Consider the following 25615-nt stretch of genomic DNA (forward strand, 5'->3'; position numbering starts at 1 on the left):
AATAACCTTTGTTCCATATTTTAAGGCACATTAAAAAAAAAAAAAAGAATCCCTTTTTGCTTAAGATAATTTATTTCATACCTTTATACCTTTTCTCTTCATTTCACCAAGAAAATTTCAAAAAAATTTTAGAGCCTAAAAAGCCTTTTTAAACTATGCAATCAATCATATACGACTTGATCGTCATTAGAACCTTAAGTAAAAAAAGATGGGGCATCACAAAAAAATAAAAAAAGAAAAAAAAAAGACATATTCAATGATTTGCTATTCTAGCCAAGTGATCATGTTTAAAATGATGAATGGCCATCTTTTTCTATCCTTCTCATAAATAAAAATTATCCATTTACTACCCATTTAAGCCTATTAAATTTTTTGTTCCAAAATAAACCCTAGCCGGGGATCATTTTCTACATTAGGGGGCAAAATTAGCATATCTTCAAGAGATCAACTTCAAGAAAAGTGTTCAATATTGAAAGTGTCTAACATGCCCCTCAGAAATGAAAGTTTGGGGTAAAAAGAGAATAAAACTTCAATCAAAATCCCAACGATTTGAGAGAATGAACAGCTAAAGATAAAGTTGGTTATTTCCAAGAAAAAGTAAAGAAACTTTGGAGATAAGAATCTAAAGCTTCAATTAGAATTCAAAAAAAAAAAATATATGTACCTTGAAAATGAGGATTTAGGAAAAAAAAAAAAAAGGGTGAATAAAATTATTGAAATTAAAGTCAAATGTTCCAAAAAAAAAAAACAAAGGAAGAAAGTCAGAGAATGTTCCTCAAAATCCTTGGCCTAATTACCCTGAATAATATATTTTGAGCCTATTTATCCATTCTTTCAAAACCCTTAACCTCGACCTACATTACACACCCTGAAAAGTCTATTTTAATCAAATGTGGATACTTGGATTGAAGAACAATATCCTTGAATTTGTATATACTTGTTGAATTCTTCATTGATAAAAAAAATAGCTCTAAGGTGAAAATCCTAAAAGGACAGTTTAGAGCTAAAGTCATTTTTAAGGCCTCATAATGAATTCCAGAGTTTCAAGGTTCTATCTGAAATAAAAGGTCTCGATACAAAGCCTTTTAAAAGACTAGTACCTATTAAAGACCTTTCTTTAAAAAAAAAAAAAAGAAGAAAATTGACCTTATCTTCTTTTCAAATCTTGTTTGAAAAGTAATGGCTAGTTTTGACTCACATTAAAGTATCACGTTTTTTATAAGAGAAGAATTTTAAAAAATTATCTCTTTTGTGAGCCCAAGAGAAATCCTTGCAACCCTCGTCAAGCTTTACATGAGATATGCCATCAGTGAAAAAAATTGAATTATCAATTATCTCACCCATGAGCCTTCCAAATAGTAATCATCAATTTTCAAGAGATTCAAAAGTTTTGAGTTTTAAATTTTTTCATTCGATTGCAAAACACTTATGTAGGGTATTTTTTTAATCACTTTTAAAAATTTTAAAGATTATTTGAGTATTTTGTACATAATACTGAGATCATTTTTATGAAAATAAAACATAAAAAATTTGAACAAAGATTTTTTTAAAAAAAAGAAGGGCAAAAAGAGTCTTATATCTGCATTGCTTATATCATGAGAAAGACGTCGACCTACAAATATATATAAAAAAGCCATTCATAGCTGCATCACTTGCTTGTGCATCATGAAAGGGATATTTGCATTTGCATCACAAGAAAGATATTCGCATTTGCATCATTTACATTTACACTTTTATAAGACATTTGTATTCACACTACAAGAAGAATTTGCATTTGCATCATGACATCTACATCCTAAGAAAAGGTATTTTAGGGGCATTTACATGAAAAAAACATTGCCATTTGCATTGTGAAAAAGTCAAATGTATTTCCATCAAGCATTCGTATTCTTGTATTTGCATCGACATTTACATTCGTATTGACATTTTCATTAGCATCATTTGATGAGAATAGACATTTGTATCATGATTGCATTTATCAATTTTGTAAGATTAAAAACAAATAAAAAAAGGGCATGTTCTTAAAGTTTTAAAGTCTCTGTTTAAGAGAAATCATTTCCAGTCAAGATTTCAAAACCTCTGCTTAAGAGGAACCATTTTCAATCAAGATTTCAAAAGCTCTGTTTAGAAGGAACCTTCTTCAGATAAAACCTTTAGAGTCTAAAAAATCTCTGATCAGGCGAAAGCTATGTTTGAAAATATTTTTAAATTTTCAAGGTTTCATTGCCTCTGATTAATATGAGCATTCAAAGATTTTGAGATTTGTAAGACCTCTGGGTATAATTTTGATTCGTGATATTATCTCAATCGATTCTTTATTTCTGACTTACGGTGTTATCCTGATCAATTCTGTGAGTCTTCCGGGCATAATTTCGATTCGGGGTGTTGTCCCGATCGATTTTTTTATTTTTGACTTACGGTATTATCTCAGTCGATTCTGTAAAACTTTCAAACATAATTTCTAAAACCTCTAGGCATAATTTTGATTCACGGTGTTGTCTCGATCGATTCTTTATTTTTGACTTGTGATATTATCTCGATCAATTCTGTAAGACCTCCAAGCATGATTTTTAAGACCTTCAAGCATAATTTTGATTCACGATATTTTTTCAATCGATTCTTTATTTTTTGACTTACGGTGTTGTCTCAGTCGATTCTGTAAGACCACAGGGTATGATTTTTAAGACCTCCGAGCATAAATTCGATTCACGATGTTATCCCGATCGATTCTTAATTTTTTTTACTTACGAGATTGTCCCAACCGATTCTATAAGACCTCCGGGCATGATTTCTAAGACCTCTGGGCATAAATTCAATTCGCGGTGTTATCTCGATTGATTCTTAATTTTTTTGACTTACGGTATTATCCCAGTCAGTTCTATAAGACCTCCGAATATAATTTTGATTCGCGGTGTTATCCCGATCGATTCCTTATCTTTCAACTTGCGATGTTATCCTAATCAATTTTGTAAGACCTTCGAACATGATTTCTAAGACCTCCAAGCATAATTTTGATTCGAGGTGTTATCCCGATCGATTTTTTATTTCTCTGACTTACGATTTAATCCAGTCTCTTTTATCTTTCTAACTTGTGGTTTAATCCCAGTCTCTTTTATCTTTCTAACTTGTGATTCAATCTCAGTCATCGTCAATATTTGACTCGTGATTTAATCTCGGTCTCTTTATTTTCTGACTTGTAATTCAGTCCAAGTTAACGTCATTTTCTGACTTGCAGTTTAATCCCGGTCTCTTTATTCTCCGATTCGTGATTCAATCTTATTCTCTTTAATTTAAAATTGTAGTTTAATCTCGATTGTTGTTGTTAACCTCTGACTCGTAGTTTATTCTCGGTCTTCTTATTTTATGACTTGTGATTCAATCCAAGTTAACATCATTTTTTGACTCGCGGTTTAATCTTGATCTCTTTATTTTTTAATTTACGGTTCAATCCCAATCTCTTTAATTTAAAATCATAGTTTAATCTCAATTGTTGCTGTTAACCTCTGACTCGTGGTTTATTCTCGGTCTTCTTAATTTTTGACTTGTGATTCAATCCAAGTTAACGTTATTTTTCGATTCGTAATTAAATCCTGATCTCTTTATTCTCTGATTTATGGTTTAATCCTGATCCTTAGTATTTCTCTTACTCGTGGTTTAATCCCAATATTTTCATTTTTGACTTGTGATTCAATCCAAGTTCAATCCTGATCTTGTTATTCTTTGACTCGCAATGTTATTCTGATCACTTTATTAATTATTCGACTTTCGATTTTACCTTAATCGATTATTTATTTTTCAACTCACGATGTCGTTTTCTTTATCATTTGACCTGACCTAAAAAAAAAATTTCATGATTTGATTTCGGACAAAATCATTGTCTTTGTCTTTGCCCTATTTCTGATTCTCAGTAATGTGCAAAGAGGGACAGCTGTAAACATCGATTTTGTTTGGGTCTACTATTTTTATTTTAATTTAATAATAATAATTTAAAAAAATATAATAATAATAAAAAAAAGAGACAGAAATCAGAGGGTTGGTACGATACCGCTGTCTCCCCCGACCAGCCCCTGACCAGCCCCCTATTCAGGTCACCTACAGCCACCCTACAGGCACCCAGATCCCCCTATTTGAAGCTTTTTAAAACCCTCAGCACCTTTCCCTTTCGGACTCTCTTTGGAAAAAAAAAAGCCTATTCAATCCACCCCTACGACAAACCCTCGAGCTCAGATGAACTACCCCCCTCAAAATACTTTCAATAGCCCCAGACAAAACCCCCATCCTCTCGCATAAAAAACTCAAATTTCAAACCCACACCCAAATACCCAAACCAACGAAAACAGAAACAAAAAATAGACAAACACAGTCCTCCCGATAGGGAGGAACTCAGCGCCACTCTACTTGCAAAAGTAAAAAATCATATTAGTCTCTCCTTAAAAAAAAAAAAAAAGCAAAAAACTTTAAGCCCCGATCTACAATGATCGAGGCTGTTTTTGGTAAAAACAAAGCTAAATCCGAAAAGAAAACAAAAAAAAAGAATTTTTAGGGTATTTTGAAGGTTTTTCGACCATCGACGATCACAGGCAGCGTCGTCGATGGTGAACCAGGCGACGACCGGCACGACGGTCCTGCAATCGAATGCGAGGAAGCACTGGAGCTTTCCCCTCATTTTTTTTTTTGAAATAGAAAAAGACTGAAAAAAAAATTTTCAGTTATATATAAAAGCCTAAAAGCCAAAACGACATCGTATTAGGCAAGAAAAGATCCGCGCGTGAACTTGGACTCGACCTGGGGTCCGCGTAACCGACCCATCAACCTGGTTTCTCAATAACCCTAAACCAGTTTGATCAGACCGGATCGAGTCACTCTCTAGACCGGTCTAAACCGCTCTCTAGATCGGTTTGAACCTCTCATCAATAAGTTCAATCGAACCGCGCATCGAACTGATCACTTTTCGATCCAATCGAACCGTTGACTGGTCCGGTTTAGGTAAAAGAAAATTTTTTAATTTTTTTTATATATAATTATTTTTGTTATTTTAAGTATTTTTATATATTTATGCATGATAAGTTTTTAAATTTGTTAGGATAAATATTTAATTGTTTTAATAATAACAAAAATGAAAATAAGTAAGATAATAATTAAAATATATATATTAAAAATGCTTTAAAATAATAATAATAATAATAAAATAATTTTTATTACTTTCCCTGCCTAGATGTTGGAGGGAATAAAAACATATTCCTAAAAATAATTTTACCTAGATGTTGGAGAACTATTATTAATCAATTTTGATAAAAAAAGAAATATATGAAAAATTTTTAATTAATTTTCAAAAATCATTAAAATCGAACTTGCTCCAAAAATCTATCTAGATGTTGAAAAGTTTCAGAGATGTTCACATTTTCTTAAAAATGAAACCTTAAACACTGATTCTTAAATTTCAAAACCCTAGAATATAAAACCCTTAAAATGCAAAATTCCTTAAATCCAAACCCTATAAAATCCCAAACCCTTAAAACCCAAAACCCCAAAATCTGAAACTCCTTAAATCAAAACCTCAAACTTCATTTTTTTTAAAAAATCAAAACCCTAAAATCTCTAAACTTTAAAATCAAAACCCTAAACCTTATATATCCTAAAATTCAAGCCTTAAAATCCTCTAAACCTTAAAACCGAACCTTCAAAGCCTTTACTCAAGCCCTTACTCAAAACCTTCTGAAAATCTTAAGGACACGTGTGAAAATCTCATTTGAAGTAATCTGTTCGTGAATGCCGCCTAGATGATAGGTTATTTAGGAAACTTTACTTCATTAATTTTTTTTACACGAATTCTTAATTCGCATTAATAATAAGATTAATAAATAAAAAGTATAATAGTAAATCAAGATTTTAAATATAAACAGTCGCACCTAAATTCTGTCTAGATGTTAGAGAGTCAAGGTGGTTTCAATATACTTAAGAATCCAACTTTTAAATTACATTTTATTTTACATGACATTCATTAGCATACATACGTTAGCGTGTTATCATCGATAATTGTCTGCATTATTCTCTCTTTAATTTTTATTTACTATTTAATGATAAAATATTTTATAATAAAAAAGAATAATACATTTAAAAAATTTTGTGATATTATAAAATAAAATAAAAATAACATTCCGAAGAAAATAATTCTTGGTACTCTGCTTAGATGTTGGAGAGTCACTAACAATTATCTTCTATAAAGATTGTTATTTCATTTTTAAAGATTATCATGTTAAATCTTAACTAAAAAGAGTTATTTTAAATTCTGCTTAGATGTTAGAGAATTTTAAAATAATTCTTTAACTTTAAGATTTTTCAATATTCCTAAATAAAAAGCTTTAGCAAAATTTTATTTTTTTCAAATAAAGGAAATTAGTGTTAAAATTCAAATTGAAACCATTTTTATCAAACACCGAAAATAGCACGTAATTAAATGGTACGAATATATGGGCGTTTTGGGGGTGCTAATCCTTCCCCACACATAACTGACTCCTGGAACTAACTTGATTTTTCGTAGATCAAAATTTATCTTTTTGATAAACTTTAAACTCGCTTTTATAATTTTATTAAGAAGAAAACTTTTAGGTGATCAATCACATCTTAACAAAGATTGATGATAACTCCCCTTATTTACTTCGATTTTAAAACTCATTCACGTTTGACGGTCCGAAAATTGTTATGACACATGAAAAAGAAACTAGACTCGCAAATGTAATAAATTAGATTCAATCTTATGTATTTTGTTTTAATACAAGAACAAGAATAACCAATACATTTTCAATCGAACGAAGAAGATTTTCATAACTAAAAGAGAAAAACATCACAAAATATTCATCCTTTCAAAAGAACAAAAGTCGAACATCGAAAAAAATGGCTTAAATAACACAAAACTCTTAAATTTAATTATTTTAGTTGAATAAGTTTTTATATTCTTGTTACACTTAAATAATATCTTAATTTTTAATTTATATTTAAATAAATATTTAATATTTAAATAAATTCTTAACTTTTAACTTGGATTTAAATAAATTTCTAACATAAACCAATCTTTTATTTAAAATAAAAGTTTATTTGAATATAATAAAAATATAAAAATTGATATAAGAAAAATAAAATAATTTAAAATTTTTTTTAATATTTTAACAAAATGAAATCTTACTTGGCAATATACGTAAATAATAATAAAAAAATCATTGATCCATAAGTCTATCAAAATTGAGAGCGGAATAAAACCTTCTAAATAAATCATAAACAAATGTCCCCAAAAAATCATAAACAAAACAAAAATTAAAAAGAAATAAAAAAAATGATTGAAAGGAAACTTGAGAAAGATGAGTTGAAAAATCAAATACGTAGAAGAACTCTAACCTATTCTACATGCTTATTTGACAAATTTCTTCATCAAACAAGTCACCCTTTAAGGGAAGTTGACAAAATTTGGACGTGATTTTGATTGGTCATCCAACTAAAATTTTTTATTGATTTATTATGGTTGAAAATCTGTGACAATTGAAAAGTAGAGACCTCCCCACATGCAAAGCGTCAATAGTCGGTAACAAGGACTAAGATTCATGATTAATGGCCAGGCTCCGCTGCCAACTAAAGTACCACCAACAAATCTGAGGCCAGGCCCACTGACAGCTGCTTACTTTCACAGGGAAGATTTTATTGGAGATTATAGCCATGTGCTCTATATCACCATGTCCTGTCTCAGCAAAATAGCGATATGCCGACATATGGACACGGCTTTCGTCTCAATCAACCGACCTCAGTCCTTTTTTTTGTTCTGTAACATATCATTTTAGAAAAATAAACTTATATTTTCAAGTTTTTAGTATCTTAACCAACATCTCCTTCAACGCTTCAAACTCACGTTTTTTGTTTCACCTTTTTCACTTTGTAATTACACAATACAATCGTATAAATATATTTTTTTGTCGGCAAATTGTATATATCTTACTAGTTCTGTAATTGTGAATTTGGAGATGAAGAATGTAATATTTTATTGAACTTAAATTTTAGTCTACACTTTTACTTACCTTTTTCCTTCAGAGAGAAGAAAAAACCTCGGCCATTTGAGTGATGATTTTTGGGTTTGGAATGTTTGAGCATCTCTCAAATGTGTTAATTTGCTTTACAGCAGAAAAGTGGAATGAAAATGGCTTTTGTAAACCATCAGTTGTGAAACGATTGTTCGAGTGAGATTTGACCTCTAGATGAATCAACATGCACCAAGACAAGAAAGGCCCTCTTAACCCCGACGACAGTCAGAATGTATTTAGGATAACGAAATATTTTCGGTGAAATTATAAATAACAAAAAATTAAAATTAAAATTAATGATAAAATATACATTTAAATATAAAAATAGTTATAAAAATGAAATAAATTATAATAAAAAATTATTTATAAAGATATTTAGATTAAATTTTATATATAATAACAATTTTAAATTATTGATATTTATAAAATTAATAAATAATTAAAAAAATAAAAAAAGTATTTTTATGGTAAGTAATAATTATGTTAATAAATAATTAAAATTAATAATAATATATCTAATATTACTTTTTTATATTAAATTTTAAAAATATTTAAAAAATTTTAAATAAAAAATAAAAAAAATTAAAGTATAAGTATATTTTTGTATTTATAATAAAAATTAAAGGATAAAAAAGAGAAAAAAAAATGTCTTCCTCGGTGAGCCACTGCACTAAAAATGACCAGTGGCCAACTGAGATTATATTTACTTCTCACTAAAATCCAAACGCATAATTTTTATTGTGCAATGCAGTTGGCACAATCTCCCATAACAACTGAGGGTGTGATTAAATCCAAAGGCACTCTTAATCAACATGCATCGGGATAAGAAAGCTCCTCCTAACATTTCGACAGCAGCTTGCAGTTCTCTAAATCTGATTATTTTTATATATTTGTATATTTATATTGTATTTATATTATGTTAAATAAATATAAAATTTATAAAATATTTTCTTATCAAATTTATATGGATTTATTAAATACAAAAAATATTTTTTTTATCATATTCATTTAAATTTTTATTAAAATTTAAAATTTTTATTATTTTTATATTTTTTATATTAATTTTACATCTTATCATATTTAAAATTATTAAATGATTCGTGTCTTATGGGTTCATAGAACCTTGTAGAAGTGCAATTACAAGCCAACTAAGTAAACCCAAAAATGAGGGCTTTGACACATTCCGATGTAAGCTAAGATACATAAGAATGCAATGCCAAAAGACAGGAAAACCTTTCCAGGCACCAGATGAGAAGTGTAAACTGAAGGGAGATGCTATTTGTTTCTTTCCTTGAGGCCATGTTTGGTAGACAAAATAATTGAATTGATGGGATAGAAATCATTAGGAACAGATGGATCCATTTCACACAGGATTGAGACAGAACCAATGAGGCAATGATCCTACCTCCTTCCAGAAAGAACATCAAACTTTGTATTGGAAAAAAATTTATCTGTTCAATCCAATACGCTAAACAAATGCTCGAAAAGAAGACAAATTAGTCTTGACAACAAGAAGATAAATTAGCCTTGATAAAAATTGAGAGCGAGAGACAGAAAGGTAAACTTGATGGAAGCAGAAAACCAGATTGGTCTTTCTTTTTTTTTTTTCTCTGTTTTCAATTTTTGTTGCATATGTTGGTGCAGAGAGAGAGGGGGGTGGGGTGGGGCGGGCAGGATGTGGAGAGATCTCTCAGATTTTGCATGTATTTACTAAAATATCTAATACTATAACTTAAAGGATCCATAATTCACTTAGGTAATGCCACAACTAACTGAGTGTAATAATTTAAAAGATCAATGGCTGTCTGTTCTCCTTTGTATACCATGTTTCTTACACCATCAACTCAGCAGTTGATATTCTCTAGCTTTGTTTAAACCTGCTAAAATAAGACAATATTATCAAAGTTTTGAAATTTAGACTGTAACATATAAAGTAAACTTTTTAGCAAAAGTATCTTATCCAAGAAAAGAAAACATAATTTGGCAAGTAAATTCCAAACATAAACTTTACCTCTCTTCTTAAGCTTGTTACGGATACTTATTTTCCTGCTAAATGCCGTTTCCTGTAGCCAACAGAAAAAATTTAAGTCATTGCTCAACAAAATATAACTCGTCAACCAATACATAAGCACATCGAATTTATTTGTATAACAAGTTGATATAAATCTCAGACTTCCCTAATCATTGAATGACTGCCTTTGACATTTATTCAGGGAAAAAAAAAAGAAAAAAGAAAAGGGAATAGTGGAGGGGGGAACCAGGGGAGGACTTTTATCTCCTCCATCTGGGATTAAGGAGTGTAGAACTATAACTTACATAAACTGAAACTGCAAGCTTTTGGAATTACCACAGGCTGACCCAGTTTCCCAGCTGTACGAATTGCGTTAACAAGATCCCTTTTGGATTCAGTGTAGAGGCTAGTAACAACTCCAAATTGCATTGCATTCCTGATTATTATTGTTACACATTTTATTCCTATTTCTTATTTCTTTTACAGATGGCAGGAGCCATATTTAGCAAGATTTGTTCATTTATCAAGAGTATATTTTTGCCACTACATAAATGATTTAGTAAAAATAAAACACCTGGATGACATGCGAGACATTTGGAATGTCAATACCATGTGCAGCAGCATCTGTGCACACAACAGTTTCACCTTTCTTTTGGAAATCATTTAGGGTCTCAGCACCTTCTTCCAAAGAGGTCATTTTGGTAACGATAACACTCAATCCCGTCGCTTTGGAGTATATTACCCACAGCTTGAGCAGCCTTAACAGTGTTACCAAAAACCATGGTTCGACTACCACCAGCTCCATGATCTACATGTTTTTGAGTTAAATTGCTTTACAGCCTCTATTATTGCATCGATCTATGTGTCAGTAGTAACTTCAATCCATTTCTCCTTTAATCTAAAATTTGAAATGAAACAAAAATTACCAACAAAGCTAAAGTTGGCATTGAAGATGACAAAACTTAGGGGGATTGAAATGATGACTTGTTACACAGGGCAGATACATGACAATTCAAAGGTGTATGGGAACTGAAATTCACGCCACAGAACAGGCCAACCGTGAAGAGGTTGGATTCTCTAAGGATATCTTTAATGGCACATATCAAATCACCAAGATATTAGATCCTCAAGGATTAATTGGTTCAGCATTTTTTTCCAAAACAGATAAATTAACAAGTTCTGTCTTGAACCTTTATAATAAGACACACAAGCAAGCACACCACATCTAACCAAACAAGTTCTTTAAGACTTGACTGTTTCAGCATAGATTTCCCGAAATTTCTAGGTCTCCAACCCACCCCCCGCCCCCCCCCCCCCCCCCCCAAAAAAAAAAAGAGAAATAAATAAAATAAATAAACAAATATTAAAGTAAAAAACACACACAACAAAGGGAGATATGTACTTCAAAGTGATTCTCCCCAAATTCATATAAAAGATATTATGATATGCATGAATAATATATCTAAATAACTCGTCCAGTTACCGCGTAGATAATTATACTTTTTTAGTGGTTCAAATTAGAGTCCTTCGTGCACCAAACAGGTGTAACAGGTAGAGTTGTTATGAAATGCCATTCAACTGAGAGACATTACTATCAATGTCTAAATCAATAGACTACAATAGATCAAAGAAAGATGTAGACTTTAGAGTTTGTTTCACCTATATGCCAATTATTTGGATTATCAGCATCGCCTCTGTGCAAAGCTAACTAAATGGATCTTGTTAGCAATCGAGGCCCAAGCATCAAAATTCTTTAAACACATAAGCCGATTAAAGCATAAACAAAAAAAAAAAGTTTTCCTTTAAATGAACATACTGATTTCTACTCTGTGGTTGGACTTACAACAACTGCACTATATTCAGGGTAAATTTGTAAAAAAAAAAAAAAAAAAAAAAAAAAAAACAAATCAGTATAGCCATCTATGATCAAAAGAAGTATCCCAGATATAAGAGTTCTTAACACATCCCACATCTCCATGCATAAGAAACAGGATATCCCAAACCTCCAAGCTTTTTCCTTAGTCATGACATGCAGAGATGATTTTAAAACAAAATTGATCATCACGAGCACCAACAAGCTTAAAACAATAAATTATCAACAAAGAGATCAATATACCTTAGCTTCTAAACAATTCTAATAACTGTAACTAAATGAAGCAACATTTATACATGGAAGAGAGGAAAAAAAAGAAAGAAAAGAAAAGAGTAAAAGAATTTGGCACCTAGGGTTGTGATAATGGAGGTAGTTTCCACTAACCCAGTTGGCATCTGGATTCATCTTTTTCAATACTGCACCAGCAGTTTTCTTTCCGTTCTCTGGAAGGGTGGCTGCAACAACTGTGTTCTGCTTACTACATTCATAATTTTTTCTCACTCTCCTCCAGTCCTTTTTCTTGACAGGCCAAGTTTTAGTTTCTTCTGTCAAGTCTTCAGATCAACATCATCCTCAGAAATTTCCTCTACTTCAGAGATGGATTCATTTTGTATGTCTTCCTCAACTTTGCAGTCAAATTGTGATAGAGAATTGGAATTCAGTTCTACAAGGTTTCCAAGAAAGTAGCTTTTCATCAAAACGGGGCATGTGTATAAGACGGATAACATGATTCTGAAGCATGTCTGCTTCATAAAAAACCTGCCAATTATTGTAAATAAAAAATGCCTTGCGGTTTCTCAAATGACCAATTAGAATATAAAGTCATGGGTAAGAAAACATATCACATACTTTACACCACGAATGAAATCCAAAAAATGGTTTTTTGGGGGTCTATATTGTTCAGAAGAGCTACTGGTGTTGACACAATAATATCTGATTCATTCATTCACTCGCCACCTCTGCAGTCAAGGATCTTATTAATGAAGTCATGGCTAAGAAAACGTATCACCTACTTTACACCACGAATGAAATCCAAACAGTGGTTTTTTGGGGTTTCTATATTGTTCAGAAATAATATCTGATTCATTCACTGGCCACCTCGGCAGTCAAGGATCTTATTTATGATAATCAGACTTTATCAATATAAAAAGAGCAATAAAAAATCGATACATGCATCTGACAAAATTCAAAAGCACCCTTCCAAATCCCGATAACATAGAAAGCCATGAATGCTACCAATGCCAAAGAGATACATGTGGTTGTTCACAAAAAATACCTGTCGACCACAGACCGCTGCCACTCCGAGAAGTGGTTCACCACTTTCACAAGAGATACCATTAGCCATTTGAACCACTTTTTCGCAAAGCAATACATTGGGGCAAAGAACACAGAAAAGCTACCTGAAGAACGAGATGCTTGATGGGAATCATTATCGCCATCATGCCGAGCACTAGAGAGCTTATCAATCAGGGGGACTAGATAACCATGTGTTTTACCACTACCAGTTTCTGCTGCAACTACCACATCTTTCAGGAGAGTATGGCACGCAGGCAGCCTTAAATGCCTAAGGAAAAAAATTTCAATAAACATCAAAAACCCATTACTGGGAAGCACGCGTGATGGAAGAATAAAAAAGGAAATCGAAGGTGATATAACTAAAACTCCAGATTGAATTCAGAATAATGGGTACTACTTGGTATATGCATTTGCTTGTTGCTTGTGTTAGCATCTTTTGAATAGTTAAAACTAGGTAAATTTATTCTAAAAAAAAAATTGAGCAGCAAAATGTAGTGCTTAAGGAATTCAAATGCATTCATCTAAAGAAGAAGGGAAAACACCTGAACAAGGAAGGTTCTGTCCGAAACCGGCATTAGGGAGAGCTTGAGAGATAACCCTAGAGAGTTCCAGGAAACACTCTCTTCAGCAAAGAAGGTATCCTCCCACTTTTCTTTGGAACAGCGGCGCCACTGAAGGCCCTTGTTCACAGATTGAGCAAAATTAAAAGGATTTGCGGAGAGGAAGGAAGAGGAGATGAAGAAGTAGAGAGAAAAGAGCATTGCCTGAAATGAGAGAAGAGTTTTGGGGTGGTTGATAAACTAGAAATGGAGCATTGAAATTAGAAACGGCATAAAATCATTGGTTCTGATGAGATAAGTTTTTTTTTGGCTTTGAAACTCTGTTTGGGTTCAATTGGCAGAAGAAGGAGATGAGGGTTTAGGGTTTAAGCTGATAAGAACCCTCCTAATTCGCGCTATGTTGCGCTCTTTTAATCATCATCCTCCTTTTCTTTCTAACAGTGCGGCTTCTAAACGACAAGTCTTCTAAACTCAAGCTTCACTCAACACCTTTTGTGCTCTCCTTCTCATCCGCCAAGTTCATTTGCAAAGCCGCAGAGAACAAATTCCCTCACCCAATTCTCGAATTCGCTAATGCTGTAAGTTCCCAGTTCTTGCTCTTACATATTTATGGCTCCAATTTCTTGGTATGACTTATGTTGATGGAAAATCCACTTCTTGGGGTTTTTTTTTTTTTTTTTTTTGGGTGTTCAGGAAACGGGTAAGTTTAGGATGCATCTGCTCAAGAAACTGTCCAAGAAGAATAATTATGGAGACTCAGTCGAGGAAGTTGTAGGAATCTGCACTGAGGTACAGTTGTCTTTCAGTTTTGTTAGAAAATCTGTTTGCCTTTTGCTTATTTTGATGGTTGGTCGGGTGTACAATTGTCGTTTGAGTTAAATTGAAGATTACTAGTTGATTGGATACATGTTATTTCAGAATTTCCATTCACAAGTTCACGACCATAATTTTCATGAAGAATGAAGGCCACTTGCTAATTAAACTAAAACAGCAATTTATCAGAAGGTTTGAAATTAAAATGAGAGGATATTTTCTGAAAGAAAAAGGCTTGGTTTTCCATAGCCTGTTTATGTTAGTTCTAACTGGTCTAATTCTGTGGTTGCCTTGGAAAACAAAAACATCATTTAAGCATCAGAAAAACCTAACATTTTAGTAGAAATGGTGCAACATAAGCTAGGCAGCGAGCATCATCACAATGTATTGACATTTTTATCTTATTCATTAGACTCATGGCTGGTAGGATAATGCTTGGATCACTTAGAATACACTCAGTCATAGATAATCTGTAATCCATTGTCCAAAAGAAAACAGTCAGTTAATCCCAACAGTGCCCAGTATGCATCAAGAAAACACCTTGTTTCATATGGATCCTACAATATGCATGTCCTCAACAATTGGGTGTAATTAGATCATGAGAAATCAAGGAACTATTATACATGCATAATGCCCAGTTCACCTAATTTTTGTATGGAAGAGCAGCTCGATTGCTTGATAATTTGAATGAGTCTAATGGTTATTATTCTATTGAATCCTAAACTTGCTTGCAATCACCCATGGAATAGCCCCACTCTAGGAATGTCATGGACACATAAGGGAGAACCCCATGGACTTTGTTCATACAAGGGTCAGAGTAGTAGCTCTGTGCTGTTTATCAATCATTAATCAGAATTCTTTAAAATAGAGGATTGTGTATGATTGTTGGCTTCAATATCTGCTTCAAGAAAAAACCTTGGAATGTAGTCAGAAAATTTGAAGCCAATTGAATCGATTGTTAATGGAGGAATGTTGAATGATGAACATGCCCCCTGTTGTATTTGCTGCTATCAATTGAGACTGATAGAATGGAGAAAAAAAAGGAAGACAAGCCTTTTTGTCTTTCATGGCAAGCACAATCTATTAAACCGGTACTTCTAATTGGCATGCAGTAGTTCAAATAAAGGTTTTATTTGAGTCCACTGCCATATTGTCTATAATAAGCATCTTCCTCCTGAGCATGCTCTGGCGCTTTAGATGATTAAGTCATGTTTGTGCTGATATACATTTTATATATTGTGGTGAACTATCTGATTATACAAGCTCTCAACTATGTTTATTCTGATTATTCTAAACAGATATTCAGTACTTTCTTGTGTACCGAATATGGTGGTCCTGGAACGCTATTGGTCATACCTTTACTTGACATGGCTGATAATCTAAATGAGCGGGGGTTGCTTGGAGGACCACAGGCTGCACGTGCTGCAGTCAAATGGGCTCAGGATCAATGTAGACAAGGACTGGAAAGAATGAACTGATGCCAAATAATCTAAAAGCGAAAAGCCTCCTTATATCGGGGAAATTTAACATTTTTAATGTATGTTCTAAGAGATAGTTCTGGTATTGAAAAAGCTTTTATTCTTACTCTGCTTTCCTTTGAGACTGAGAAGTCATTGCGATTTGTGAACATGGCAAGTGTAAATTGATGTCTGGGAAGATTTTGTTATGATAGCAGTTTTAGAGGAAGCTTTGTATCAGAAATCCATGATGAGAATATGATCCATAAACAAAATTTTCCCATATTTGAATTAATCAGAAGAAGTTGATTTCTGGTATAAACTGTTCTGTGCTATCAATTGTCTCAGCTGCTGGCGGAAGTTTTCTAGTAGAAAAGACGTTCTATTGTCATGTGAAACAAAGAAGTGAAATCTCATAACGAAGGAGCTGGCAAGTTTTCATTCCAAGCTGAACTGGAGAAATTATGATTGACATGAGTTACTCAAATGGTTCAACGGTGACTTAATCAGTACAAGCTGGAGTAATTTACTAGTAGAAATATAAGCTCACTGAATCAACGGTTATTTATCCCATTCAGCTCCATAACCAAAATGGAGTGCCACCAATCATATGCCATAAGCTTCCTTCTTCCACCTTGAATTCGTAATGTCAAATTCACCGTTTTCTTGCTCTTGATCTATTGGCTGTTTAGATAACTGAGATGGTTCTCTAGATTATATGAAATAAGCATGTTGCTTTATCATTGCTCACGTCAGAATCAAGTACAGAAGGCAGAAATGGAAGATGGAGGACGGAGGACGAAGTGTGAAGAAAACTGCTGAGAGGTGGATAGGACCAATCCTACAAAGTATAAATAGGACAGCATTCTCCTCATTTGTACATAAGCAAGAGAAGTTAAATAGTGAGAAGCCACAAGCTAGATAAGGCATTAAGGACTTAAGCTTTGAGAGTCATTGTTGAGAACACATTGGCACTGTATTCAGGGAGCAATTGTACATATCCTTTAAAATAAATAAACTACTTTTGTCTTAACTTATTTCCTTACTAGCTTTCTCCTAAACTCCTGGTAAGCAAGTCTAGTTCCAGCGTAAGTGTTAGGCACCCAGTCTTTGAAAGGCTGACTTTGGCATTCATATGATAGTTTTCCCCTAAGGCCATATAGTCGTTAGGCTTAAGCTTCCAGTAACAATAACATGTATCACCAATTTTTCATCTTTTTAATTTTATTTTTAATTTTTTCATTTAGAACAAAAGTTATAATATTAAAACTAAATTATTTATTACTTAATGTATGACAAAAAATAATTAATAAAAATGTCAAATTTTTTTATCAATAAAATTTAATTATTGTTTCACCTCAATATGTAATTGAATATAAAATTTTATTATTTATCAAAAAACATATTATATTTATATTTAACAAAAAAAACATAAAATTACTTTATAATATATATGTTAATAACCTTAACGAATTAAGATAAATATGCATATTAAAATTATGGTTGATAGTTTAATTTATTTTAATAAATTTTCTCTTACATTTATTAATAAATTAAAATTTTGAACTTTTATAAATTTATAATCTATTCATCTATTTATAAATTTTATACATTTTAATACCAGGTAGCACCCTCCCCTGATTTTTTTTCATTTTTTTAGCCTTTTTAATTTATAGAAAATTATAATTAATTTTTACTTAATTCAATAAAGGGGTTAGATATTTATTCGGTTCATGTACTATATGTTTTCTATTAATTCCGTACTTAGAGAATAAAAACTCGCAATTAAGTACTTAAATTTTCATTTTACTAAATACTTTTATATTATGAATTAACATCGATGTGATATTAATATCTAATAAAATTATAACACATATTAAAATATCTAAACTTCGTCACATTATAAATTGCTACATCAACAATAAAAAAATTTTTAAAAAAAATTAAAAATTAAAAAAAATTAAAAAAGGCTAAAAGGGTCTTTAAAAGTCCAAAACATATGAAAAATAAAAACAAATCCAAAAAATCTAAACAAAATAGAAACAAAATTTCCAAAAAAGTAGAAAAATTTTTTTGAAAATTTGTAAAATCTCTAAAAAAATTCCTTTTTTTACAAATTTCTTATTTTTAAATATTCAGATATTATGTAATTTTTTATGAAAATTTTTTATTTTTTTATATTTTTTTGGTTTTTTAAAATTTTTGTTTTTTTTAAGTTTTTAGGATTTTTATTTTTTTTAATTTTTAAATTTTTCGTAATTTGTTTTATTATTTTTATTTTCAAATATTTTCTTTTTTTTCAATTTTTTATTTTTAAAAAATTAGATTTTTTAATTTTTAGGATTTTTTCATATTTTTGGAAAATTTTAAGATTTATTTTTTAATATTTTAGATTTTTAATTTTTTTAATTTGTCAAATGTTTTTTATTTTCAAATTTCTTTGAACTTTTTAAGATTATTTTTATTTTTATTTTTTGAATTTTTTTTAATGTTAATGTGACAATTTATGATGCGAAGATAATTGAAGAGCTGCATATATATCATAATTTTATTGGATATTCATGTTATATCAACAATTTGAGTAGTTTGAAGTAATAAAAGGGATGAAAAAATAAAAAGTTTGAGTATTTAATTGCTTATTTTATTTCTTTAAGTAATAAACTGATATAAAATTTATAATACATTGAGTTATTTTTGTATTTATCCCAATATAAAATCATAATATGTATAAACAAAATATATTATATGCATATTTAATAAAAAAGATTTTATACTTTTAATTTTACTAATATATGGACACTTTTCCTTCCCCCTTTTACCATGTGGCACAAAGCTACTTTCCTTTTTTTTTTTGTTTTTTTTTTGTTTTGTTTTCAATTTTTTTCCTCTTCCTTTTCAACTTTATTTTTTATTTTTAAAAAAATTTTTAAATATATTTTTAAAGATTTCATTTTTTAGGTGGATCTTCTATTTCTTTTTCTTTTTACAATTTTTTTCATTTTTCTAAAATCCATCTATTAAATAAATTTTGTTCTTATTCGAAACTTAACTCGACTACCATGTGACACTTTTCAAATTTGTTTTAATTTTTAAAATTTGTATTGCTTTTTTTGTTTTTTTCAATATTAAATAAAATTTTTTCCTTTAATTTTTTTAAAAAGTAAGACCTACCTTATACCAATATTTTTTTGCCTTTTTCTTTTTCTTTTTTTTTTTACAATTTTTTATAAATATATTTTTAAAGATTTAAAATTTTTTTTTGTATGAAACCCACTTGATATCAAAATATGCAACATTTTTTTAAAAACTTTTTTCATTTTTCTATTTTATTTAATAGATATTTCAAAGATTCTAAATTCTTTTTTGTGTGACCTTTGATATATAAGGTATGTCATATGACAAGTCAATTGTTTCATTTTTTTCATTTTATTTTTTTAATACTTGATGAATATTTTTTAATATTATAAAATTTTTTAGAGATGCCCGTATGAAATTATTGATTAAAATTTTTTTTTTATTTTTTTGTTATGTATTTTTTATTATCTATTTAATTTATGTTTATATATATATTATATTAATTAAGTTATTATTTTATATCTTAATTTAAGATATTAACATTTTAAATTTGATTTAGATGTTCATATAGTAGCTCGATAATCTCTCTTTTCATTTTTTCCTTTTTTCTTTGTTTATTTATCTTTTTTCACTTATTTTTTTAATTAATTAAGTTATTATTTAATACATTGATTTAATATACTAACATTTTAAACTTAATTAGAATAATGAATGTAACATTGTGCTCGATGAGTTTCATTTTCATTTTTCATTTTCTTTTTATTTTAATGCTTTTATAATTTTTAAATTAAATTAATTTTGTGAAAAAGGAAAGTCAATTAAAATATTCACATAGCACCCCAATCAACTTTTTATCTTTCACATTGTTTATTTTTTGGTTAGATAAATTTTAAAATAAACACACCAATCGGTAGAGATAGCAAAATAATTTATTTTCAATGAGTTTCGATTTATTTTAATCCAATAAAGATCATTTTTTAAAAGCAAAATAGAGTCAGGATTGGATTCAATTTTTTTAAGAGAAACAAAATTGAAATAGAATCGTGTTTAGGATACTCTATCTCAACTCATCAAAATAAAATATATAAAGTATATATATTTTATTTTAAATTTTATTATATACATTATCTTAATAAATTATTATTAGATACCTTAATTTTAGAAATTAATCTTTTAAGCTCAATGAAATAGTCTAAGTAGCATCCTCTATAATTTTTTTATTTTTGTTTTTCTTTCTTTTTTATTTTCATTTTTGTTTTTGTCTTTTTTTAATTTTTTAAATAGATAAATTTTGTGAGAAAAATGAGATCATTTGAAATATGCACTTGCTATCCCCATTTGACTTTTGTTGATCTTTTATCTGTTCTTTTTTTTAATTAAAAAATTTTGTAATAAAAAATAATATTGAAAAATAGCAAAAAAAATACCCCTCAACATCACGCCTATATTATACTAGTTTAGTTTAAAATTTATGCATTTTCCTTACTGACTACAAGATTAGCAACAATCCGGTATTATTTCCAGTCGGCCAACATTTGAGTTTTGGGAGACATTGTCTGGTAATAATGACGAAAGTAGAGGCTTCTTGAAAATAAAACCAGCAGTTGAATATGGAGAAACCATTTTCTTTCGTGCTGTTTAAATGTTAAAAAATTCATTTTCTTTGGTGCCACTACTTTTGTGTTGGTACCCTTTTCAACCATAAATTACTGGAAACATACACTTTGAATTTAAAGATGAGCTCCATGAAGGGAGAAACAATGAATAAGAAAGCCCTATTAAACCAGAACCAAGGATTCAATTTAGGATAAAATGAAATTACTTGCCTAGTGAAAGAAGATGCCAAACAATACCCTGGAGAAAAGAAAAATCAAAGTCATAAAAATAGTCTCAAAAGGTATTCACTGCCTTCCCGGCAGATGATATTATGTTCCCACAATTATGCGTTGAATATGGCTAAAATAAAACCAAAATATATGCCATATGGGGCCAATCTGGCAAATTTCAGTCAATTTTAGCTGCCGTTGACATGCCTTTGCCATAAAGAAAAATAGCATTCATATTTTGTTTGTTGCAACACGAGCTGGAAGGCCAACAATCATATAATCTTAAGGGGTTAAAACTTCTAAAAATTTTGCACCTGCACCTACACAGGAACAAACTTTAGCCCAAAGAGTGAAAATCCTTGACTCATTTGTACTCTATAAATGTATTCTAGAACAAACCCGAAAAAAGTCAGCCTGCAATCAATTACTTAGGCTAATTCCTCCTCGATTTGACCTTCTGCAACAGTAGAAAGATGACATAAACATCCAGGAATGAATTGATTAAAATAAAACTGCAGAAATGTTAAACCGTATCCTGCAAGCCTCACCAGCAAGTTTGATAGCCAAGTTGGCTTGAGCATCAGCCTCGACATTCAACTTCTTTTAGAGGTGAGTAAGAAATGCGATCAGAAGAAAAAGTGGCAGCAAAAGAATCAAATTCAGAAATGTATTTGTATTACCCAAGCTTTAAATTATAAACACCTAAGAATAATGGTATAACAAAGAGGCAATTGTGGCAATAGAAAAAGAAACAATTATTCTACCCATTACATTGCTATTGAGCATAAAAACTGGTCATACCCTTAAAACATGATTGATCTCGAATGAAAGAAAATTATTTTTCAGTTTCTGTGCTTCCTCATACAACTCAGACAAGTGCTCATGTTTGACTCTCCATAAACCCTGCATCTGTTCAAGGAAATACCAGCTATAAGATTACTTGAACAAAGATAAATGAAGCTGCTTAACTTGAAATGATAATACTTCAATAAAATGGAAAAGTAAACTAAATGGCTTCTAAGATTTAGACCCTTATTTGAAGGCCCAGTAATATCAACACTTAGAGCTAAAAGTGTGTCCAGAGTAACAGGACAGACAAAAAAGAATAAAGATTTCCTTTCTTTCTTTTTTCTTTTTTTTTTTTTGGAAGAGAGGGAGTGTTCTAACAGGAAAGACTCTAAATCAGATTAAATACTTTTCCTATAGAACCAAGTTGAGTAGGAAAATTATGACTTTCTTATTTAAAAGTTTGTGGGGAAAAGGGGAGGAAGGGGAATGTTCTTCCCTGCAGAACCAACTAGCAACTGTCTAAAGTACAACTCAAAACATCTAGTCCAAACTAATGGGTCCCTAAAATGAGGAGTCTAGTAGCTCAGTAATCGAAGTCCGAGAAGAGATTGAATGGGATTGGCATACTGCATTTATTCTAAAGTATTAGCCTAGTACCAAGCATTGTCAATCCAGAATTTTCTTTCTGAGAAAAATAACATTAACAAACCAACAATAAACTGATAAAAAGTTAGAATACCTGCATACAAACGAGCTTTGAGTCACCTTTAACAGAAATGCTTGTATAACCTTTTTTAAGAGCATGTTTCAAACCTAAAATTATGGCACGATATTCAGCAGCATTACATGTTGCTATGCCCAAAGCCTCACGCAATTTGCATATCTGTTCAAATATCATATTATGGAGAGATATAGTAGTGGTAAAGAAACAATTTCTATATGGTGAATTGCATACCACATTTCCAGCATCAGTTCTCAACACAGCTGCTGCACCAGCTGGTCCAGGATTTCCTTTTGATGCGCCATCAAACTCAAGAATACAGGACTGCTGCCATAAATACATAAGTTCAGGCATCAGAGCCCATTTTTGGAGCATAAATCTCATCACTTTATCCAGGCAGAAACCTTTTTCTATCCTCCCTCTCACTCTTTGCTTGAAAGAAACCCTCTTCTATCTGGTGAATAAAAAATCTAATAGCCGGATCTTAGAGCAAGAAGTACTCTAGTTTTAGGAACTAGATTCAACCATTGACTTGAAAAATAAATAAATAAACAAAGAAAAGACAATGGCCTTCACTGACTATTTTTTATTGCATCTGCTCAATTCTCTGAACTAAGATGATGCCAATATTCACCTGCATACATCAGGTGTTAACATCAAATCTACTTACACGATCAGAGGATGCTATTTGAACCTGAGCATGAGGATCCAACTTGATATGCTTTCTCACATGATCAGCTACAGCTATTGAACCAGTTGCTCCCCTTCCCTACAAAAGGTTAAAGGTGTAACACAAATTTACAAAATAATGTACATCCAATCATGTGTGTGTGCATGAGTATCAATGATGATGTTGTAAAGGAAAAATTACAACTGCTAACCTACCCCATAATCTGATTCGAACAAATCCTGTGATCTCTTTTTGGTTACATCATTCTGAGATGCTTCACCCCTGGAAGATGCTGGTTCCTTAAACACAGAAAGAAATGGGGACATTAACCTTCAAAATTATAAGAGCCAATATCTTTACCTCCTGTGAATGGTTTGAAATAGTCTTTGTAACAAAGTGAGCATGTGAAAGAAACAAAGAAGTCAAAGTACAATAGATTGATGGCATATTCAAAATCTCAAATTGCAAGTAGACCAGATTACTAGGGAGATGCAACTTGTAGGTGAAATTGCTGTCAAAAGAATTCATTCAAGTAAATAAAGACATGATGCATGTGCAGAAAGAGGGAGACAAGGTCAAAATCTTTTTTGAGCACAGTCCTCTATAAACAAACAGAAAATTCTCCATCTGCATAAGGTTCAAGCTTAAGGTCTCACCTGAAAAGGGCAGGGAATAAGTGCTCCAAAAAGATCCTCTGTCACATCTGCAGCTTTAATAGTGTAGAGGGCATTCTTAAGCCCGCAGGAGGCGAGATACTCCTCAGTATCCTTTGTCAAAGAGTAGCCTTTGTATACACTGACAGGAGGATCACATATCTACTCCAAAAAGAACAATAACAAGTCGATGTCAAAGTTAACAGAAGAGAAAGCATCCAAATTTTAACATTACTATGTTATCGCATTAGGATTATTATTTTAAATTTTAAAAAGTACATAAATAACCATAATGCAATAACATAGTCTAGCTCCATAAATAACCATAAAAGAGCGAGAAGAAATACCGAGGATCCAACTTGGGCCTGACAATCAGCAAAGCTCTTGTAAACACCAACAACATCTCCCTTTCGCACTACAAAGAATGCATCGTTATCGTTTTTCATCACCGGTTCAGGATCAACTTTTTTGGTCCTAGATGCTTTTTTTCTAGGGTTACTCTTGTGGGAAGAGTAGCACTGAGCCCGAAATCTTGTCGAGAGAAACCCTAAATCAACAGTCTTAACACCCGCGTGCTCAAAATTTCTTTTCCATAAGGGAACATGGCATTGGTTCAAAGTACTAGTTGCAATGAAATTACCAGCTTTTCTGAATATAGCCGAACCGTAAGCACGCATTTGTGAAAAGCAGTTCATCAGAGAGTAAATTTATCCAGATTGCCCAAATTTCTAGAGTTAAAAAAATATATATATATAAATTTCCAATTATATAATAAGTACCATAACAACCTTTCTATAGCATTTCGTTTTAATTGTTTCGCCCAAAAAAAACCGATGAAAGAAAAGTGATTTTGATAAGTCCTTTTCTTTTCAGCAATGGAGGACTTTCTTAGCGATAGTTAAGGAAAGGTAGTAACTGGAAACCCTAGGTAGGAAATTGATAAGGAAAACAAAGACAAAGGGAAAGACCTAAGGTGTCATATATTGTTAAAACATACCAGTGAAGCAGCCGGAATTGGAGACGAAGGTAGCTTTCCTCTGTTGATATTCACGCCAGAGGTTGAGATAAACAGAGGGAGGAAGAGTGGGAGAGATGGGCTGGGGGTTTTGGGTTTCGGCGTATTGAAAGTATAAGGGATTTGATGGTTTTACTTTTGGGTCCACTCTAACAAAATTTTCAAATTTCAAACTATTTTTAGTTTTATTTCCTTAATTTCATATTAAAGATTTTTAATTATATAAATATTTATTTTATTTTATTCTTGCTTCTCTTTCTTTCTTTCTTTCTTTTTTTATTATTTTTGTTTTACTTTGATTTAATTTTTTTTGCCATCATTTCTTTTATTTAATTTGAATACAAGCAAATGATGTTTGTGAGAGAAGAATTGAAATAACTTTCATGAATAAAAAGATATAACTTATACAAGAAACTAGTTAATGGCCAAAAAGGAAAAAGAATTTTCTAAAATAAAAAAAAAATTGTTACAGCAAAGCTCAAATGGAAAAAGTATGCGTATGAAGACTAAATGATTCACCTTGATATGTACCACAAAGTTCTAAAGGGGTTTACATTTATTCCTGAATTACAAGCTTGTTTAAAAAGGTTTTTAAGAGGATGATCATGCCCTTTTTTCAGTTTAAACTTAAAAGCTATCATATACTAGTTTGCACCTATGTTTCATGTTTGTATCTAACAATATCAAATAATCTGACTACATATTTAGTGATCATTAGGGCTTTTCCTTATGAGTCGAAGTAGTTTTCAACCCATATTAGGAAAACATCCTTAACTTGCATAAAATGATA

The 25615-nt window shown here is 31.0% G+C and overlaps 1 protein-coding gene and 2 pseudogenes across 12 annotated transcripts; 1 reads left to right on the forward strand and 2 right to left on the reverse strand.

Annotated features, from left to right (window-relative positions):
- Positions 1-9217: 9217 nt before the first annotated feature.
- Positions 9218-14216, reverse strand: LOC111288661 (DEAD-box ATP-dependent RNA helicase 22-like; annotated as a pseudogene). Its single transcript, XR_016341693.1, has 6 exons — positions 13789-14216; positions 12300-13514; positions 10652-10975; positions 10383-10513; positions 10078-10129; positions 9218-9943 (listed from the first exon to the last, which is right to left on the reverse strand). The product of XR_016341693.1 is annotated as a DEAD-box ATP-dependent RNA helicase 22-like (transcript).
- Positions 14196-17318, forward strand: LOC111288979 (protein PLASTID REDOX INSENSITIVE 2, chloroplastic pseudogene; annotated as a pseudogene). Its single transcript, XR_016341889.1, has 3 exons — positions 14196-14384; positions 14500-14595; positions 15918-17318. The product of XR_016341889.1 is annotated as a protein PLASTID REDOX INSENSITIVE 2, chloroplastic pseudogene (transcript).
- A 3634-nt stretch (positions 17319-20952) lies between these two features.
- Positions 20953-24967, reverse strand: LOC111287976 (uncharacterized). Of its 10 annotated transcripts, none has more exons than XM_022878680.2 (11): positions 24808-24964; positions 24158-24538; positions 23814-23972; positions 23373-23456; positions 23158-23256; positions 22722-22814; positions 22506-22649; positions 21779-21886; positions 21526-21577; positions 21377-21434; positions 20953-21291 (listed from the first exon to the last, which is right to left on the reverse strand). In XM_022878680.2, exons 2-10 carry the CDS (start codon positions 24503-24505, stop codon positions 21406-21408), a joined length of 1116 nt encoding a protein of 371 aa, XP_022734415.1. In that variant the 5' UTR covers positions 24506-24538; positions 24808-24964; the 3' UTR covers positions 20953-21291; positions 21377-21405. The 10 variants fall into 10 exon arrangements, with proteins under 10 accessions (XP_022734415.1, XP_022734426.1, XP_022734413.1 ...); XM_022878691.2 differs by having other exon boundaries at positions 20953-21434; positions 24158-24357; positions 24451-24538; positions 24808-24963; XM_022878678.2 differs by having other exon boundaries at positions 20953-21297; positions 24808-24963.
- Between the last annotated feature and the right edge of the window lie 648 nt (positions 24968-25615).

The sequence above is a fragment of the Durio zibethinus genome, chromosome 4 (genome assembly GCF_047325235.1).
Source record: "Durio zibethinus cultivar Kanyao isolate XHJ-2024 chromosome 4, ASM4732523v1, whole genome shotgun sequence".
Lineage (NCBI taxonomy): Eukaryota > Viridiplantae > Streptophyta > Magnoliopsida > Malvales > Malvaceae > Durio > Durio zibethinus.